This window comes from Cervus elaphus, chromosome 31, assembly GCF_910594005.1.
Source record: "Cervus elaphus chromosome 31, mCerEla1.1, whole genome shotgun sequence".
Lineage (NCBI taxonomy): Eukaryota > Metazoa > Chordata > Mammalia > Artiodactyla > Cervidae > Cervus > Cervus elaphus.
Window position 1 is genome coordinate 25,540,192 of NC_057845.1, and position 22,221 is coordinate 25,562,412.

At 39.7% G+C, this 22,221-nt stretch overlaps 1 protein-coding gene across 6 annotated transcripts in view; it reads left to right on the plus strand.

Moving 5' to 3' along the window:
• ROBO2 (roundabout guidance receptor 2) overlaps positions 1-22,221 on the plus strand; it is a 647,901-nt gene that overhangs the window by 442,822 nt on the left and 182,858 nt on the right. For all 6 annotated transcript variants that reach the window (XM_043893217.1, XM_043893216.1, XM_043893218.1 and 3 more), the window contains exons 3-4: positions 8,699-8,856; positions 11,744-11,864. In XM_043893217.1, coding sequence (XP_043749152.1) covers positions 8,699-8,856; positions 11,744-11,864 — 279 coding nt within the window. The remainder of the gene's footprint in view (positions 1-8,698; positions 8,857-11,743; positions 11,865-22,221) is intronic.

Genomic DNA, 22,221 nt, shown 5'->3' on the forward strand with positions numbered 1-22,221 from the left:
GTGTAGAGGTATGCAAATCTTAATATTGGATGAGAAAGACTGAACGGTCCATAGGCATGTGGAACATGTTTTTTTTTTATTATTATTATGAAAATCTCAGGTATACTGAATTATATTTCAACAGCTGTGCACACTAGAGTCCTCATCCCACAAGTTTAGAAAAAAAAATACTTTCGTTGTTGCGTTAGAATTCAGTAAGTTTCATGCTGTTAGGCTTTGGTCTATGTTCAAGTGTAAAACTGGGTAATAAACAGCATTCTCTTCCAGTGGTCATTTTTAAGTTCATGAATTATGGTGAGATTCATGGTTGCACTCTAAATCAGACCTCTAATGATTGTGTTATGAAATGTATTGTTAAAATAGGTGAAGTGGTGGAAAATGTGAAATCAGCAGAATTATGCTGAAAGCCCATAGACGCATTATAATATATAGCCCACTTATTCAAAACTTTGTTGAGTTTCAGGTAGAGGGCGATAAAGACAGAGCAACAGTAGTTTCAGAGTAACTGGCATTCTTGACAAGGAAGGTTGACCTTGACCTTCCTCTCCTTCCAACCCTCATTTCATCAGCAGGGGTGAGATTACTTGGAGACCCTGCCAATAGGTAATAAATAACACATAAATTCCAGGACACCCTTGCACTGTTGGGTGCCCTAATGTGTAATAATCCTTAGACTATTGAGTTTATAACTCATGACATCTGGCAGTTACTTGGCATTGTAATTCATGTTGATCAGGCACATCAGAATACACCATGGAAGAGAAATATCAGAGCGCTAACCCGCTGATACTAGGAGAGGGTGAAATGACAGGAAAGAGCTGCTGAAGTGCACAGTGTTAGAATGTTGTAACAGCTAATACCTTCAGATAAGGACTAACAAGGTGGGAGGAGAGTGGTAACCTATTGGGATCCAGAATAAAGCAGCACATGATATTTACTCAATGGTGCTCTTTATTCCTTTATTCAAATTGGCAGATGTAACATTAAGGCAGTAATGAATATGGAAGTTTGAATTCAAGTATATACTTATACATATTTTAAATTTAAAATTATACATAAATAAATACATAAATATATTGAATTAAAAATTTTTACACAGGTATATATCCATATATAGATGAGACTTGTCCATTTTAATTTTTCGTATTCTTTGATCTAACAGTGAGAGCTAAATGAGGTGAAAGAGAAAGAGGGGTAGGAAGAGAAATGGGAAATAGTAGGGAAAAAAACACTCTACAAGACCTGTAACAAACCTAACTAATACCTACCAGCCTAACTGCTTTAACTGAAGACTTAAGGCTAATGGGACATGAACCAGATTGAAGAGCTAGAAGCCGACAGATGGTTATTTGTAATCATCCTGTAAATGTAAATCCTATAAAGATGTTGTGATTATTTATTTATTTATTTATGCCCCAACCCAGATTGAAGAAAAGTCGGAGACAGTATTTTAGCTTGAAATAATCTGGTGTTTACCTTTTTTACCACCTTGAGAAAGCTCATTTGATGTTTTGATGTTTTGCTTTTTTTTTTTTTTAGGACTAGTCTGTGTCAGTTCTGACTATTAAATTCAATGTATTATTTCTTCCATTATCCAGAGTTATAGCCATCTTTGTGACCAAGACTGAAATTCGCAAAAGGGCAGGTCCTGGAAGCAAGCTGGGTAGCAGAATAGAACATTTTGGGGATGTGGAGAGTTTTTGTTCTACAATGAAGGCAGGCTGCCTTGAACACATTTAGGCCAGTACCCTCAATCCTACATGAGGTCTTCCTCCTGACATGCTATATTTGGGCACAGCCTCTAAGTTGCCCTCCTGTCTTTAAGTTTTCTGTAATTCTAGAGATATCAATCCCACATAACCAATTTTCTGGCCAATGGCACTTTAAGGGAAGAAAAAAGAGAAACTGATTAAACATTAATTAGCCTCAAACCGCAACTTCCTCTCAAGCTAATGGATAGGGTATGCAGATCCCTGTCAAATATCAGATGCTAGCCTTTGCCAAAAATAGGACTTCCAAGTGTTGAAGGCGAGCCAACTGCTGGCTCCTTAGCTCAAACCAAAGGAAATGATTACCAGAGACAGGCCTCGAGTCTGCCATGGTCAGATGTCACCAGTTTGCAGGGCCACGTGTGATCCAAGAGTTTATGAATGATCTCAACACTTGGTCCCCAAGGAGAACATATGCATTACAGAGGTTACAGATAGAAATTACAGAGAGCACAATGTTTCCATGCAGTTTCTAAGAATCCTTCAGCAAGTTTTAAACATTAATGGAAAACATTAAGGAAGACTTGGCACTGTTAGGGGGACTTCAAATTATATTGCGGGTAAGAACAGAACAGGGCTAAAAAAAGGATTCAAGAATAGAGGCTTGGCTAAGACATTTGGAGCTGGCCATTCCTCCTGGGTGAGTTGTGTGTTTGTGTGTTTATTCCCTGCAGATGTCTAGGCTTCACAAAATGTTATGGCTTGAAAATGAGCGAGTCACAGGGTATCCTTGTTCATTCATCATGCTCCGATTCAGAGTGCTGGTTTAACTGGACCATTTGCTGAGTGGATTTGCTTGCACAGGGAATCGTAGTGGGATGAGGAGCGGCGAGAGCTTCTCATTTTGGAATTGTCAGCGTGTTGCAGAAGTGCCAGAGTGTCAGCTTGCGCAGTGGTAGCAGGATGTCGCCCCACTGAGTTCTTTCTTTCCCATTCCCCTTCTGTGCAGAAGAAACCACTCGTGATTTGTTCCCTAAATATCAGATTGTGTTGTCTATGTAGCGGGTGACTGGTCTGTCCACTCTGACCATGTCTTGCTGGATTGTACCAAATATGATAATGTGGTTTGTTGTGAATGATGTTTCCTCTGTAGATGTAGTAGGTTTTTGGTCATTGCAACTTCAGAAAAATGCAGCGTTATTATAGCTTGTCAGTGGGGAACTTTCAGTTGAAAGGGGCAACTTTATTTAAACTGGTCTATGAATAAAAGAGCTTCCCTGGAGGCTCAGACAGTAAAGAATCCACCAGCAATGCAGGAGACCTGGGTTCGATCCCTGGGTTGGGAAGCTCCCCTGGAGGAAATAGCAACCCACTCCAGGATTCTTGCCTGGAGAATTCCCGTGGACAGAGGAGCCTGGCAGGCTACAGTCCATGGGGTTGCAAAGAGTAAGACACGACTGAGTGACTTCTACTTCATGAATGAATGGAAGAATTTCTTTGGATCACAGGAGTAGAAAGTCCTGATTTGACACAGTCTTCAGGATTGATTTGTTCAGTTATGGTATCAAGAACCCAGATGGTTTGTTGTTGTTTTTTTTTCCTAGTGTGCAGAGTCTTAGTTTTAGAGACTGGCGCTCCCCCTGGGGTCACAGCATGGCTGCTGATAGCAGCCATTTGGTGCGGCTGGGAGAGAGAGAGTGCGCTTCCCTGGGAAGCAGAGTCGAGGACCTGAGCTTCAGGCTGGCTGGGATTACACCTGCTCATCCCCCGTGGTGAGAGGTGGTGCTGGGGCTGCTGCTGCTGAGGATGGGAAAATAACGTGTACCACTTGTAGGAATGGCTCTCACTTCTTTCCTAGCCCACTGTAATATTTACTATGGTATATGATCATTTTTTGTAGCAATTTTATTGGTTGTACATATATATGTTGTTTCTTTGAAGGACTGGTTTCTGAACTTTTTGAGCTGCCTGGCTTTTATTTTTGAGAGATGCGATCTTGCAGGTGGTCAAGGAAAACGCACTGTCTCCTAAATCGTACCAACGAAATTGTTCTTCAGAACTCACATTTTGAAATCAAATTAAGACACAGCAGTCTCTTTTATACAATAAGAAAAAGACTGCAACACACCCCTTTTGAAGAGGAGTTCATCAATTCAGTCAACCTTTCAAGTATACTTGATGAACTCATCTGATGCCCTTCAAGATGGGAGCCCTTTGGAGGTTTATCTAGTCCAGTGTTGGGGCTTCCTTGGTGGCTCAGTGGTGAAGAATCCGCCTGTAATACAAGAGACGTGGATTTGATCACCAGATTGGGAAGATCCCCGGGAGAAGAGAATGGCAACCCACTCCAGTATTCTTGCCTGGGAAATCCCATGGACAGAGGAGCCTGGCGGGCTACAGTCCATGGGGTCACAAAGAGTCAAACGCAGCTTAGTGACTAAACCACCACCACCTAGTCCAATGTACATATAAAAGGAAATCTCAGATGAGTGAAGTGACACCAAAGGACAGAATGTGTTTAAAGAAAGAAATAGGGAGAAGTATGGGGACAAAGAGTTACCTAGGGAAGGTTTTAAAGTAGAAAAATTATATATGCTAATGTACATTGATAATGAGATGGTCCTCTGTGTGTCTAGTATAGGAGGGTTGCTGGAATGTATGTGATGAGCCTGAAAATATAAGTGGTGACCTGATTCTATACAACTCTGATGTCACATTAAGAAGAGGATTTTTTCTTAAGAGCCTTTTAAAAGTTATGAAAAAGTAATGGATGTGATCACATGTGCACTTTAGCAAACTCATAATACCACAGTAGAGAGATTGAAAGAGAAATCAGAAGACAAGTTTAAATAGAATACTCTTGAAGTAATTAAGGAAGAGATAAGACACACTCAACTAGGACAGTGGTGACAGGAAAAATAGGTGCAGGTGATGTTACAGATCATTGTAGCATAATGACTATGTGTAGGTTCTGCTGCTGCTGCTGCTAAGTCGCTTCAGTCGTGTCCGACTCTGTGCGACCCCATAGACGGCAGCCCACCAGGCTCCTCTGTCCCTGGGATTCTCCAGGCAGGAACACTGGAGTGGGTTGCCATTTCCTTCTAGAGTCAGATATACAGGATTCACGCTCTGAACTTACCTACCACAATAAATGTGTCATTCCAAAGCCTACCACGGGCACCATCATGTCATCTTTATTTAATACAGTATTCCTTAACCATTTTATAAGACTGTGCGAAGTACATTGTAGTATTCAGTATCTTCCTGTAGAACTGAAATAATTTGTTATAGATATTTATGTCATGAATGTGAACTCTTATCATATCAAACACAGTAGTAATTCTGAGTCTACTGATGTTCCAGAATAACTGTCTAAGTCACTGTGCATGTTAATGTAAAAGGAATTCAGGCCTAATCCAGGCTATAACTAGGTCAGTGAGTTCTCATTTCTGCTTTTCAGCTCATATACAGAAATGAATATTTGGGTTCTAGCCAACTACATTTCTGTTTTTCCCCATGGAGATTTGAGCCCTTGTATCCTTAACTTAGATCTGCAAAGCACATACTATATCAAAAGTTTACCTATTATATTTTTTTTTCTTTAAAGTACAACTTACCACTACCCCGCTCCCAGCTCTTGTCATTTTAACCAGATTCTTTTCAGTTCATGTTTATTTCTCTTCACCCTATTTTTGTTTGGAGCTCTAGGTAATACACATATTGCTGCATGTTCTTGTTTTGGCTTACTTCTCAAGCCACAGTGAAAATGTGGCTCTCAGATTTTAGTTGTGTGTGTGTGTGTTTCTAGAATAGGGGCTTAATGAGAAAAAAAAAATAGACTCAATTTGGATTTGCTTTACTTTTTTACATTTATGGAACTGTTTCAGTTCCCTTTATCTCACATATATAAATCCTTTACTATAAAGAACACCTCCATTTTTTTTTTAATCACTTGTAATAAAGCACAGGGCAAAATCCAAGACAGAAACTAAGAATTAGCCAAAATAGGTAAACACTATTTAATTTTACTTTTTTAATACTTGCTAAGGGATATACAAACCTCAGACACACATAAGCAAGTGTCACAACATTTATATAATTTGAGAAGAGTAAAAAATTACTTTTTCCAGGTGGGAAGGAGAGAAACCTAGAGGGGTAGGATGGGGTGGGAGTTTGAAGGGAGTTTCAAAAGGGAGGGGACAAATGTCTACCTATGGCTAATCCATGTTGATAGATGGAAGAAATCGGCTACAACAATATTGTAATTATCCCTCAATTAAAACAACAACTTTCCAAGACCAAAAAAAGAAAAAAGACTTATTCCTAAGATTCTTTGTTGCTGTGCTAGACTCTGATGAAAGGGTTATTTTTCTCCAAAATGTTTTATTTGAGAGAAAAGAAAATATTTTAGTACCCCCAAATACACAGGGTGAAAGAAATGGTATCACTGAGCAAAAATGAATTACTCTACAAACCCCCAAAAGAGTCTTTTACAAGTTGAAGAGGGTACAGTGCCAATTATACTATTATCTCACCCTACTCTCTGGGTGAATAGTCTGAAAGCCTAAAATTACAGTTGATGTTCAATTTCTTGGCTTCATTTGCAAATTAGAGTCATTTTCTTTTTTTGTGTGAATGCCATAAACACATGTTATATTGTTTAAGAGTAGCAGCCCTTAGTTTGTTATGATATTTTTCTCCTTCTTTGTCCCCCATGTCAAAGGACCTTTTTTTTTTCTGTCTTAATTTGGCTTGTTGCAAATTGATGTAATACTGTGTTTCTGAATGATTTGCAGTGGTCTTAAGTGCCATTTGAGCGGAGGCTTTTTGGCTTATGATTTGTGAGGAGACCATTCTGGAGAAGGTCCTCCAACTGGCCACATGTGTCATTTTGGAACAGATTGAGGGCCTGCCAAAACACCATTTGCTGCCAGTACCGGATATTGTAGGGGTGCTCACCACCCTGTTACCATATTTTTGCAGGTCTTAACATTGCATAAATAGGCAGCTGTTCTCTATTTAGAATATAAATGAATCGCCAGCTCGCTCTCCCTTGAGGATTTACCTGCAGTAGGGAGCCACAGTGTTAACCCCTTTTCCCCTCCTGTTGGAACATCACATTTATGCACACTTCTCTCAGCCCATTCAGAAGCAAACCCCTATGCATATAAATCACATCTTTCTTGCCAGTTAGACAAGAGAGCTCAAAAAATATGCAGTTCACTCTGCTCAAATGGAACACATTTCCACAGCAGCTAAAGCAGTAAATTAATCAGCTTATAAACTGAGAGTGAGCAATTTGTGCTCACTTTTTTCTTATGGTTCCTTCAATAAGGAGACAAGGTTCTCTAATCTCATAAAAGGCCATGACTTCATTAAGATGGAAAACTATGTTGTTGCAAGAGACAAGAAAAGAAAAGCCCTAAAAGTCACTCAGTTTTCTCTCTGGACCTATTTTCAGGACAGGGGATTTTTATTTATTTGGAGAAGGACAATTAACCTGGAGACTTAGCCCAACAAAGAAGCAGAGTGCTGAAGTGGGTCTCATTATGGAACATCAAAGGCAGTTGGCTTGACCTAATCCATGTTTGCAGCAGATGATTTACATAACAAGCTAGCACAAGCTGCCCAATTTTGATTTCAAATAACTTGACCAGTTTCAAATAGCTTGACCAATTTACATATATAAAGTGTATGTGTGTGTACATGCATATACATATACATACATATGCACACATGTATTTGTGTGAATGTGTGGTTGTTGTAGCCCAAAGTATATTGGGATAAAAACTTGTCAGTGTTAGAATATTAAAGAATAGAAAATTTCAAAGCAGTTATAAAAAGCAGAGGCTGTTGTCTTATATGGTATAGTAGCTGCTTTCAACTATATTTTCATTGAAGTATTGTTGACTTACACTATCACATTAGTTTCAGGTGTACAACGTAGAGATTCAATATTTTTATAGATTACACATGATACAAAGTTATTATAAAACATGGACTATATTCCCTCTGCTGTCTGTTACTTTCTTGTAACTGATTTATTTTATAACTGGTAGGTTGCACCCCTTAACCTCCTTCACCGGTTTTCTCAAATACTTTTTCGAATGTTTAGCCTAAAATAGATATAGTCCTTGTTTGCTAAATAAATCAGCATTCTGCAGTCTGATAGGAGGGAGCCATTTCTCCAGGCTTTTCATCTTGCCAGGGGAAGAAAAGTACAGAGATAGATAGGTGACATTTGGAGAGCCAGGCATGCCAGATTTTCGGAGGTTACAACGGAGGTCCAACCTGCTGTTCTCCTAATGAAAGGAGGGGAAATTCAGACTGGCAAAGCTGCTATAAGGGATATCTCTGCTCCGAATGTCACGCTGCCCAGATGTCGCTCGGCAGGTGGAGATGCAGACAGAATGAAAATGTAGCCCTGTGTATGTGGGTGCTAGTGCGTTACAAGGGTGAACAATGAATCTATCTTTGGAAGTGTAATGAAAACAGTGTGGATCCTGTCCATATTCATGTCACCAGAAAGCGTTTCTCAGAGAGTTCTCACTCCACTTCCCCTCCCCGACTGATGTGCATACATGCTCCCAGACCATGTGCATATGGCATGTTTCAGGGCTTTAAGTTTAACAAGCATAGCAATTAATGTTAATGTATTTATATACATGTATGTATACATATATGCTTTTTGAACGGAAAAATGGGGTCATATTACCTAAAAAGTTTTGTACCTTGAGTTTGTATTAAATTTCAAAACTGCATCATGAGTGTTTCTCATCTTATTTTCCTCCAGCTTGTCTCATTTTAAACTCAGATTTTATAGAAGAGATTCATAATCATATAACTAGTCACTTCTCTGTTGATGAGCACTCAGGTTGGCTCTGACATATTTTAAGATGGGCATGTTTAAGACTTGAAGTTACCTTTTGCAAGAGAAACCTAAAGTTACTATCACTGAGTTTTCTTTTACTGCAATTGTTTTTCTTCAGTGTTACGAGATGACTTCCGGCAAAATCCCACAGATGTTGTAGTGGCAGCCGGAGAGCCTGCAATCCTGGAATGCCAGCCTCCCCGGGGACACCCAGAACCTACTATCTACTGGAAAAAAGACAAAATTCGAATTGATGACAAGGAAGAAAGAATAAGTGTGAGTAAAATTAGAGCGGATGCCCAGAGGGGTTGGATACCAAGCTTTAAAATGGACGTATTTTATTTATATTATTTGTATTTACATTATTTGTTATTTATCATTAATAAAGTTATATAACTCTATTTGAGTGCTAACTACTACTTACACTATATTGAAAAGACTGAAAAAGGATACCCAAATGAAAACTTTGGAGTGAGGCTTCAAAGAGACAAAAATTATATAAATAAAGTGCATATGCTATATTAATAACTGGACCAATCTGAATATGTAAATATATCTTTGTACTAGAATATTGATGTCAAAGCTCTTTTTAGGAACTCCAGATGCATTTATTGATCATGCAGTACATAAGTGTCAAAGTGTAAATGATGACCATAAACTGTATTAACTAAAACATTTCTTTTCATGCTACTTTCAAAATTATAAAAGGAAATAATTTGTGTTGATGAATATTTCAAACTCTTTTCCAGTTTTTCCAATGTAATATTTATAACTAAAATATTATGAGAATTCATTTCTAAGTTTAAGAGATGTAAAGTAAAATCAATGTTAAAATAACTGCCAAGTTCTGCAGTTTAACCCTTAAAGAAAAATAATCCGTTTTCAAGGGAAATTGGTCCTCATTAATCAGCTGATTACTAACAAGACGAAACACCCAGAAAATGGTAAAAAGTTAGAGATGGTATACAGATATAGAAATGGTATACAGATTATTTTTTCAGAGGATCTACTCAACATTAGTATGTAGAGTTTGTGAGAGCTGGTCACTGAAATAGTAGATAATGCCTCAACCTTCTGACATTGTTCTTAGTACAATTTTTGTACTCAGTACAATAACTAAGAATAAATATATTTTATTTAAAATAATATGTCATTTAACAGGACAAATGTGCCATTTCTATTAAAATGTCCATATAGTCTGGGTGTCTATTATCTCTAAATATATAAGTGAGATTTTATTCTTATGTGTACATTGTGATTACATCATAACACAGAACCAGAGAGGCCATGCAAAAGATCACAGCATATTCACATGAGTATTCTGGTTTGAACTGTGGACAGTGGAGATCTACAGTGAAAAATCATTTGGTTCCCAATGGTCTGTGCTTGGCTACCAAACTTAGGAAAACGTGCTTCTGTTAAATACTTTCTTTTTCATGTTCGTAATCATTAAATTTTTGCTTTGTAACAAATCATCCCACAATACAACCATTGCACTTACTCTGTTACTCTGTGCGTGAATTGGCAGTTATTTGCTCTTGGCCACGTTGGTTGATCTTTGCTAGGCATTCTCCAACTTCTGTGGCTTGTCTGAAAGTGTGCTGGCAGCTGAATGACCTAGGATAACTTTCCCAAACTAACATGTCTGGCCATTGACTACCTTGCAAGCCAGCCATCTTGGTTCTTCTCCTCATAGCCTCTCATTTTCCAGCAGACTAGCTTAGCTAGGGGTTCCCCAGGTGGCACCAGTGGTAAAGAACCTGCCTGCCAATGCAGGAGACATAAGAGACATGGGTTTGATTCCTGGGTTGGCAAGATCCCCTGGAGGAGGGCATGTCAACCTATTCCAGTATTCTTGCCTGGAGAATTCCATGGACCGAGGAGCCTGGTGAGCTATAGTCCATGGGGTCGCAAAGAGGCAGACACGACTGAAGTGGCTTAGCATGCACTCAGCTTGGGCTCATTCCCATAGTGGTCTCAGGGTTCCTACTGCAGCAAGCAGTCAAGTCCCTATGTGCAAGTACCTTTCTTCTGGTGAGATGCTGCTTTAGTTCCACTGAACAAATCAAATCATACTGTTGGTTTCATCTTCAAGGGGAAGAAAATGGCCTCCATGGTTTGTAACCTATCATTTATTCTACTGCATTTAGTTGAGAAAAGGTTGATGATCTTTTCTTCCTAAGTATAAAAACTGTTGAAAATACTTTGTTACGACATGGCTAGTTTTAGAGCCTGAAATACGTCTGATGAAAACATACCTACTTGAGTTTTGTCTGCCTGTGAAATGAAAAAGTAAAGGAGGAAACCCTCATATTCTTACCTCATATCTCTTTAAGAGAGATTAAAAAAAAAAAAAAAACCTCAAAATTGGAAAAGAACCTGTAAGTTGATGATACACTTACTGAAAAGCTTATTCTGCTGTAGTATCCTCTTAACAAACAATATTTTAACATCACTATATTTGTTTATTCAAACAGAAATGCTTCTTATTTAAGAAACATTTAGGGGCCACCTATGCAAAGCCAAGTTTGTACCAAGTCATACTCATCATTCAAAAAAATTATTTTTTTTTATTCAACCTCACATCCCTCTTCAAAAGTTGTCTTATAAATACAGTTAAGATGAGACAAAGATAATTTTAATGCTAACAAATACCCCATGAAGACAGAGATTTTTGCTATTTGATTTACTACTGAATCTCAAGAACCTAGAACACTGCCCAGCCAATAGAAGTACTCAACAAATACTCACTGAATTTTTCTGAGTGAATTGGATCTCATTATATTATCCAAATACAATATCTAGTGCTTCTTTCTGATGACAGATGTCGATAGAAATTCATTCAACAGAATTTCAGAGTGAAGACCAACCATGAGGTTTAATGGCAGCAGTCACCAGTCTCGAAATAGGATTAGGCAAGAGAAAGACTGATTTAAAGAAGCATTCTCTAGAAAGAGAATATGGAGGCTTACATGGAAGCAGAATTTAAAAGATGCCAAGAGAGTGGGAGAGTTTTGTGTCTTAGACACTCAACTATTTCTTTTAGAGAAAAAAATATGTGCTTAATTTTTCAAGATTTTTATTAATGATCTTTCTTTCTCTGTTTCTTTTCTTTTCCATTTTCTTTTATTTTCTTTCTTTTTTTCCCCTCCAATTTTAACAGATCCGTGGTGGAAAACTAATGATCTCCAATACCAGAAAGAGTGATGCTGGGATGTATACCTGTGTGGGCACCAACATGGTGGGAGAGAGAGACAGTGATCCAGCAGAGCTGACTGTCTTTGGTAAAACTCTCTTTTAATTTATAAATTGCTATTTATTATCTACTCTTTCCTTGCTTTTAAATATTTTTGCTAATACCAAACACCAGGCCATATAGGATGGTCACTTATTACTTGTAGTAAGCTGAATAGACTAGAATTGTCTTGTTTTCTGGTTCTTTCAGATGAAATCTTTGATTTGAAGAAAATTAAACTTTTGAAACAATTTACCTGCTTCATTCCTATATACTTATAAGATTTTGCCTTTCATCAAAATGTTAAAAATTACTCTTTCTCAAAATCTGTTGGAGATTATATCCATCTAAAGTTTATCATTCATTCCATTGTGATGCCTTTATCAAATATTTATTATGTGCATGACATAAGGTAAGGCTTTTAAAAATTAGAGAGTACACTGAAGTCATTTCACTGGTCTTCTACTTCAAAAAAAAAATTCAGATTGAGCTACTTGCAGTTTTAGCTCATGATAAAAAGACTAGCTTGCTAGTTATACACACGGAATCAAAAATTTTTAAAAAGTTAATTAATGATTTTGCTACGATATTCATGTTTCTTCAGCTTTAAGAACCAAGGGCCTCTTTAGCTGGAGTAATTTAGTTAACTTTAGTTAAAACATGACTAGATCTGTATCACAGAAGTAGTCGAGAAAACATTAGAAAGGAGGAAATTGGAGATGATAAAGATGATGGAGTAAAGAAAAGTAAGGAAAATATCACAGGGCAGCTGTGGAAAATTGAAAGAGAAATATTAAAACAGTGACAGAAAATTGGAGGAAAATGGAGATCCTCAAGATACCGGAAAATGAAACATCTTTTAGAAAATATTGAAATCTCATTCAAGTATCTGTATATTATATGAATACACCCAAACATACTCACATACACATATTTATATATGTGTGTATATGTATATACATTTATATATATAAAATAAATATATATATGAATAAAACAGTCACTGTTACAGATACTATGTGATTTTTAAAAATATGAGATAATTGTGAATTTTAGATTACTCTTTTTGTACCAGTAAAATAATCTTCTGGATTTGTGCATAATATAAGATACCACGTCATTCCTCCAGAACACACCGAGGGCAGCATCAGGATCTGGCATGCCTCCCTAAAGAAACTTCTTTGGCAGCTTGGGATGTGCGGCCCATGGTGTAATGGGAATGCCATGATGCAAAAAAGAGTCATAGTGTGATTTCCATTACATTTAGAGTGTTAGGTGTGCTTTATGAATATGTACCAGAGTGCAGACCTCTCTTTGCAATTGCTCTGAGTACCAGGGAATCTCTGGTCATACTCCTTGTGGCTACTAAGTAGCTTCAGTCCCAAATGACAAAACCAGGAGAAATCCCATAGTTCATGAAAGGAATTGAGCAGTAAAAACAAAACTGTTTCAAGTGTGCATGTTAGTTTCTGTCCTGTGGAGTTCAGAGAAGTATCCATTTTTGCCCTTATATTTCATGCAGTCACCTTTAAGAGTCTCAGAATGTGCTTCACTCATAATGAATAAAATACAGTTTTGCCTGCTAAGATATGAAATTAGTGGTCACCAAACACTAGCATTGAAAACCCACAGTACAGTTATTCTATTTAAAGAAACACTCATCTCTATTCTACTGTAGCTACCACCAGCTTCAGAACAGAAACATGTTGCCTTAGAGCAGTATATATTGCCTTCAGAAAAAAACTGAAGGTGTTTAGTGTTAATACCCAAGTAATTAGATTTACCAAATGTGACTGTGTTATGACATATTTACCCTACTTTCTCTAAAAACATGATGAGAAATACAGAATACCACTAAATATGTCAGGAATTACAGGAGGGACTTCTAAATTATTTTGAAAACAACTGTAAACCAAAGAGATTAAATTTGTCTACAGGCAGCTCTTCTGGAACAATTGATTTAAGGAGCAGAGAAACATTTATATCGTGGTATAAATAGTCAGAACGGACCGAAGGGGTTATAAATATAGTATTAAGTTGTGGGAAAAAGTAAAATTCCATAATTGAAATTGAAAAACAATCCAAACCAAGGAATAAAACATTAAAAGAGTCATGATGGTTGAAGTCTATCAAGGTTGTGACTAGTATTGTTTGAGAAAGACCCCTACTGTACCTTGATTCCCCAATTCTTAGAGAAAATAAAATAACTAGTGTATTTTGTATAATAAGGGCTTCCCTGGTGGCTCAGAGGGTAAAGCATCTGCCTGCAATGTGGGAGACCCGGGTTTGATCCCTGGGTCGGGATGATCCCCTGGAGAAGGAAATTGCATTGTATAATGAGGTCTTCTAAATTTTATTTTACTGCTCTATATCCAGAAAAATGTATTCTAGTAAACCTATACGTATTTCATCTTCGTTCAGTTCAGTTCAGTCACTGAGTCATGTCCAACTATTTGCAACCCCATGGACTGCAGCACGCCAGGCCTCCCCAACTATCAACAACTCCCGGGGTTAACCCAACTCATGTCCATTGAGTCGGTAATGCCATCCATCCACTCATCCTGTGTCATCCCCTTCTCCTTCTGCCTTCAATTTTTCCCAGGGTCAGGGGCTTTTCAAATGAGTCAGCTCGTCGCATCACGTGGCCAAAGTATTGGAGTTTCAGCTTCAACATCAGTCCTACCAATGAACTGATATCCCTGAGGATGGACTGCTTGAATCTCCTTGGAGTCCAAGGGACTCTCAAGAATCTTCTCCAACAGCACAGTTCAAAAACATCAATTCTTTGGTACTCAGCTTTCTTTATCATCCAACTCTCACATCCATACATGACCACTGGAAAAACCATAGCGTTGACTAGACAGACCTTTGTTGGCAAAGTAATGTCTCTGCTTTTTAATATGCTGTCTAGGTTGGTCATAACTTTCCTTCTGAAAACTAAGCGTCTTTTAATTTTGTGGCTGCAGTCACCCTCTGCAGTGATTTTTGAGCCCCCAAAAATAAAGTCTGACACTGTTTCTCCAGTTATTTCCCATGAAATGATGGGACCAGATGCCATGATGTTAGTTTTCTGAATGTTGAGCTTTAAGCCAACTTTTTCACACTCTTTCACTTTCATCAACAGGCTTTTTGGTTCCTCTTAACTTTCTGTTATAAGGGTGGTGTCATCTGCATATCTGAGGTTATTGATATTTCTCCCAGCAATCTTGATTCCAGCTGGTGCTTCTTCCAGCCCAGCGTATCTCATGCTGTAATCTGCATATAAGTTAAATAAGCAGGGTGACAATATACAGCCTTGACGTACTCCTTTTCCTATTTGGAAACAGTCTGTTGTTCCATGTCCAGTTCTAACTCTTGCTTCCTGACCAACATATCGGTTTCTCAAGAGGCAGGTCAGGTGGTCTGGTGTTCCCATCTCTTGAGGGATTTTTCACAGTTTATTGTGATCCACACAGTCAAAGGCTTTGGCATAGTCAATAAAGCAGAAATATATGTTTTTCTGGAGCTCTCTAGCTTTTTTGATGATCCAGCAGATGTTGGCAGTTTGATCTCTGGTTCTTTTCTAAAACCTTTTCTAAAACCAGCTTGAACATCTGGAAGTTCATGGTTCACATATTGCTGAAGCCTGACTTGGAGAATTTTGAGCATTACTTTACTAGAGTGTGAGATGAGTGCAATTGTGCAGTAGTTTGAGCATTCTTTGGGATTGGAATGAAAACTGACCTTTTCCAGTCCTGTGGCCACTGCTGAGCTTTCAAATTTGCTGGCATATTGTGTGCAGCACTTTCACAGCATCATCTTTCAGGATTTGAAATAGCTCAACTGAAATTCCATTACTTCCACTAGCTATTTTTTTTTAATGATGCTTTCTAAGGCCCACTTGACTTCACATTCCATTATGTCTGGCTCTAGGTGAGTGATCACACCATTATGATTATCTGGGTCGTGAAGATCTTTTTTTGTTCAGTTCTTCTGTGTATTCTTGCCACCTCTTCTTAATATCTTCTGCTTCTGTTAGGTTCATACAATTTCTGTCCTTTATCGAACCCATCTGTGCATGAAATGTACCCTTGGTAGCTCTAATTTTCTTGAAGAGATCTCTAGACTTTCCCTTTCTATTGTTGTCCTCTATTTCCTTGCACTGATCACTGAGGAAAGCTTTCTTGTCTCTCCCTGCTATTTAGAACTCTGCATTCAAATAAGTATATCAAGTACATCAAGGCTGTATATTGTCACCCTGCTTATTTAACTTATATGCAGAGTATACCATGAGAAACGCTGGGCTGGAAGAAGCACAAGCTGGAATCAAGATTGCTGGGAGAAATATCATTAACACCAGATATGTAGATGACACCACCCTTATAGGAGAAAGTGAAGAGGAACTAAAAAGCCTGTTGATGAAAGTGAAAGAGGAGAGTGAAAAAGTTGGCTTAAAGCTCAACATTCAGAAAACTAAGATCATGGCCTCTGGTCCCGTCACCTCATGGGAAATAGATGGGGAGACAGTGGAAACAGTGTCAGACTTTATTTTTGGGGGCTCAAAAATCACTGCAGAGGGTGACTGCAGCCATGAAATTAAAAGACACTTACTCCTTGGAAGGAAAATTATGACCAACCTAGACAGCATATTAAAAAGCAGAGACATTACTTTGCCAACAAAGGTCCATCTGGTCAAGACTATGGTTTTGCCAGTGGTCACGTATGGATGTGAGAGTTGAACTGTGAAGAAAGCTGAGCACCAAAAAATTGATGCTTTTGAACTGTGGTGTTGGGAGAAGACTCTTGAGAGTCCCTTGGACTGCAAGGAGATCCAACCAGTCCATCCTAAAGGAGATCAGTCCTGGGTGTTCATTGGAAGGACTGAGGCTGAAGCTGAAAATCCAATACTTTGGTCATCTCATGCGAAGAGTTGACTCATTGTAAAAGACCCTGATGCTGGGAGGGATTGGGAGCTAGGAGGAGAAGGGGACGACAGAGGATGAGATGGCTGGATTGCATCACCAACTCTATGGGCATGAGTTTGAGTAAACTCTGGGACTTTGTGATGGACAGGGAGGCCTGGCGTGCTGCGATTCATGGGGTCGCAAAGAGTCAGACACGACTAAGCGACTGAACTGAACTGAACGGATCTTTCCTTTTCTCCTTTGCTTTTCACTTCTCTTCTTTTCACAGCTATTTGTAAGGCTTCCTCAGACAGTCATTTTGCTTTTTTGCATTTGTTTTTCTTGGGGATGGTCTTGTTCCCTGTCTCCTGTACAGTGTCATGAACCTCTGTCCATCGTTCATCAGGCACTCTGTCTATTAGATCTAGCCCCTGAAATCTATTTCTCACTTCCACTGTATAATTGTAAGGGATTTTTTTTAGGTCATACCTGAATGGTCTAGTGGTTTTCCCCACTTTCTTCAATTTAAGTCTGAATTTGGCAATAAGGAGTTCAAGATCTAGCCACAGTCAGCTCCACAGTCTTGTTTTTGCTGACTGTATATAGCTTCTCCATTGTGGCTGCAAAGAATGTAATCAACCTGATTTTAGTGTTGACCATCTGGTGATGTCCATGTGTAGAGTCTTCTCTTCTGTTGTTGGAAGAAGGTGTTTGCTATGACCAGTGCGTTCTCTTGGCAAAACTCTGTTAGCCTTTGCCCTGCTTCATTCTGTACTCCAAGGCCAAATTTGCCTGTTACTCCAGGTGTTTGGTGACTTCCTACTTTTGCATTCCAGTCCCCTTAATGAAAAGGACATCTTTTTTGGGGTGTTAGTTCTAAAAGGTCTTGTAGGTCTTCACAGAATCTATCAACTTCAGCTTCTTCAGCATTACTTACTGGTTGTGGCATAGACTTGGATTACTGTGATATTGAATGTTTTGCTTTGGAAACGAACAGAGATCATTTTGTCATTTTTGAGATTGCATCCAAGTACTGCATTTTGGACTCTTTTGTTGACTGTGATCTCTACTCCATTTCTTCTATAGGATTCTTGCCCAAAGTAGTAGATGTAAGGGTCATCTGATTTAAATTCACCCATTCCAGTCCATTTTAGTTTGCTGATTCCTAAAATGTTTAGTTCACTCTTGCCATCTCCTGTTTGACCACTTCCAATTTGCCTTGATTCATGGACCTAACATTCCAGGTTCCTCTTTACAGCATCAGACCTTGCTTCCACAAGTGGGTGTTGTTTTTGCTTTGGCTCCATCTTTTCATTCCTTCTGGAGTTATTTCTCCGCTGATCTCCAGTAGCATATTAGACACCTGTCCACCAGGGGAGTTCATCTTTCAGTGTCCTATATTTTTGCCTTTTCATACTGTTCATTGGGTTCTCAAGGCAAGAATACTGAAGAGGTGTGTCATTCACTTCTCCAGTGGACCACATTTTGTCAGAACTCTCCACCATGACCCATCCGTCGTGGGTGGCCCTACATGGCATGGCTCATAGTTTCACTGAGTTAGACAAAGCTGTGGTCCATGTGATTGGATTGGTTAGTTTTCTGTGACTGTGGTTTTCAGTCTGTCTGCCCTCTAATGGAGAAGGGTAAGAGGATTTTGGAAGCTTCCTGATGGGAGAGACTGACTGAGGGGGAAAACTGGGTCTTGTTCTTGTGGGCGGGACCATGCTCAGTAAATCTTTAATCCAATTTTCCTGTGATGGGTGGAGCTGTGTCCCCTCCCTGCTATGGTGGGGAGAGGAGCTACCATATGCCTGAGGTCAGGGGGTCATGAGGAGATACCCCCTCATCCAAGGTAAGGAGCAGGGGCTGTGCTTTATTGGAGCAGCCGTAAAAAGATACCCCACGTCCAAGGTAAGAGAAACCCAAGTAAAACGGTAGGTATTGCCAGAGGGCATCAAAGGACAGACACAATGAAACCATAATCACTGAAAACTAGCCAATCTGATAACAGGACCACAGCCTTGTCTAACTCAATGAAACTAAGTAAGCCATGCTGTGTGGGGCCACCCAAGATGGACGGGTCATGGCGGAGAGGTCTGACAAAATGTGGTCCACTGGTGAAGGGAATGGCAGCCCACTTCAGTATTCTTGCCTTGAGAACCCCATGAACAGTGTGAAAAGGCAAAATGATAGGATGCTGAAAGAGGAACTCCCCAGGTCGGTAGGTGCCCAATATGCTACTGGAGATCAGTGGAGAAATAAGTCCAGAAAGAATGAAGGGATGGAGCCAAAGCAAAAACAATACCCAGTTATGGATGTGACTGGTGATAGAAGCAAGGTCCGATGCTGTAAAGAGCAATATTGCATAGGAACCTGGAATGTTAGGTCCATCAATCAAGGCAAATTGGAAGTGGTCAAACAGGAGATGGTAAGAGTGAATGTCGACATTCTAGGAATCAGTGAACTAAAATGGACTAGAATGGGTGAATTTAACTCAGATGACCATTATATCTACTACTGTGGGCAGGAATCCCTTAGAAGAAATGGAGTAGCCATCATGGTCAACAAAAGAGTCTGAAATGCAGTACTTGGATGCAATCTCAAAAACGACAGAATGATCTCTGTTCATTTCCAAAGCAAACCATTCAATATCACGGTAATCCAAGTCTATGCCACAACCAGTAACACTGAAGAAGCTGAAGTTGAACAGTTCTATGAAGACCTACAAGACCTTTTAGAACTAACACCCCAAAAAAGATGTCCTTTTCATTATAGGGGACGGGAATGCAAAAGTAGGAAGTCAAGAAACACCTGGAGTAACAGGCAAATTTGGCCTTGGAGTACAGAATGAAGCAGGGCAAAGGCTAACAGAGTTCTGCCAAGAGAACGCACTGGTCATAGCAAACACCCTTTTCCAACAAGACAAGAGAAGACTCTACACATGGACATCACCAGATGGTCAACACCAAAATCAGATTGATTATATTTTTTGCAGCCACAGATGGAGAAGCTCTATACAGTCAGCAAAAACAAGACCAGGAGCTGACTGTGGCTCAGATCATGAACACCTTATTGCCAAACTCAGACTTAAATTGAAGAAAGTGGGGAAAACCACTAGACCATTCAGGTATGACCTAAATCAAATCCCTTACGATTATACAGTGGAAGTGAGAAATAGATTTAAGGGACTAGATCCAATAGACAGAGTGCCTGATGAACTATGGACGGAGGTTCATGACATTGTACAGGAGACAGGGATCAAGACCATCCCCATGGAGAAGAAATGCAAAAAGGAAAAATTGTTGTCTGAGTAGGCCTTACAAATATCTGTGAAAAGAAGAGAAGCAAAAAGCAAAGGAGAAAGGAAAAGATATTCCCATTTGAATGCAGGGTTCCAAAGAATAGCAAGGAGAGATAAGAAAGCCTTCCTCAGTGATCAGTGCAAAAAAATAGAGGAAAACAACAGAATGGGAAAGACTAGATATCTCTTCAAGAAAATTAGAGATACCAAGGGAACATTTCACACAAAGATGCGTTCGATAAAGGACAGAAATTGTATGGACCTAACAGAAGCAGAAGATATTAAGAAGAGGTGGCAAGAGTACACAGAAGAACTGTACAAAAAAAGATCTTCATGACCCAGATAATCATGATGGTGTGTTCACTCACCTAGAGCCAGACATTCTGGAATGTGACGTCAAGTGGGCCTTAGAAAGCATCACTACGAACAAAGCTAGTGGATGTGATGGAATTCCAATTGAGTTTTTTCACATCCTGAAAGATGATGCTGTGAAAGTGCTGCACTCAATATGCCAGCAAATTTGGAAAACTCAGCAGTGGCCACAGGTCTGGAACAGGTGTTTTCATTCCAAACCCAAAGAAAGGCAGTCCCAAAGAATGCTCAAACTACCACACAATTGCACTCATCTCACACACTAGTAAAGTAATGCTCAAAATTTTCCAAGCCAGGCTTCAGCAATACATGAACCGTGAACTTCCAGTTGTTCACGTGGTTTTAGAAAAGGCAGAGGAACCAGAGATCAAATTGCCAACATCTGCTGGATCATCAAAAAAGCTAGAGAGCTCCAGAAAAACATCTATTTCCCCTTTATTGACTATGCCAAAGCCTTTGACTGTGTAGATCACAATAAAGTGTGGAAAATTCTGAAAGAGATGGGAATACCAGACCACCTGACCTGCCTCTTGATAAACTTATATACAGGTCAGGAAGCAAGAGTTAGAACTGGACATGGAACAACAGACTGTTTCCAAATAGGGAAAGGAGTACGTCAAGGCTGTATATTGTCACCCTGCTTATTTAACTTTTATGCAGAGTACATGATGAGAAACGCTGGGCTGGAAGAATTACAAGATTGCTGGGAGAAATATCAAAAACCTCAGATATGCAGATGACACCACCCTTATGGCAGAAAGTGAAGTGGAACCAAAAAGCCTGCTGATGAAAGTGAAAGAGGAGAGTGAAAAAGTTGGCTTAAAGCTCAAAATTCAGAAAACTAAGATCATGACATCTGGTCCCATCATTTCATGGGAAATAGATGGAGAAACAACGGAAACAGTGTCAGACTTTATTTTTTGGGCTCCAAAATCACTGCAGATGGTGACTTCAGCCATGAAATTAAGACACTTACTGCCTGAAGGAAAGTTATGACCAACCTAGACAGCATATTAAAAAGCAGAGTCATTACTTTGCCAACAAAGGTCCGTCTAGTCAAGGCTGTGGTTTTTCCAGTGTCTGTGTATGGATGAGAGTTGGACTGTGAAGACAGCTGAGCACCAAAAAATTGATGCTTTTGAACTGTGGTGTTGGAGAAGACTCTTGAGAGTCCCTTGGACTGCAAGGAGATCCAACCAGTCCATCCTAAAGGAGATCAGTCCTGGGTGTTCATTGGAAGGACTGAGGCTGAAGCTGAAACTCCAATACTTTGGTCACCTCATGCGAAGAGCTGATTCATTGGGAAAGATCCTGATGCTGGGAGGAATTGGGGGCTAGGAGGAGAAGGGGATAACAGAGAATGAGATGGCTTGATGGCATCACTGACTCGATGGGCATGAGTTTGAGTAAACTCCAGGAATTGGTGGTGGACAGGGAGGCCTGGCATACTGCGATTCATGGGGTCGCAAAGAGTCGGTAATGGCTGAGCAATTGAGCTGAACTGAAACCATGGTGGAGGTAATGAAGACAATGGTGACCTCCTTCCATAGATCCCGTGCATGCACTGCTACACTCCGTGCCCCAACCCTGCAGCAGGGCACCACCAAGGCATGCCTCTGCTGGAGACTCCTGGACCCTCATGGGCAAGCCTGCTTCAGACTCTTGTGGGGTCACTGCTCCTCTCTCCTGGGTCCTGGTGTACAGTGCTCTGTTTGTGCCCTACAAGAGCGTATTTCCCTGTCCTGTGTAAGTTCTGGCTGCTCTATGGTGTCGTTAATGTGGACCTTCTCCAAGAGGGCTTAAGCCCTACCCAAGTCAGCTGCACCCAGAGCCGCTGCCCCTGTGGCAGT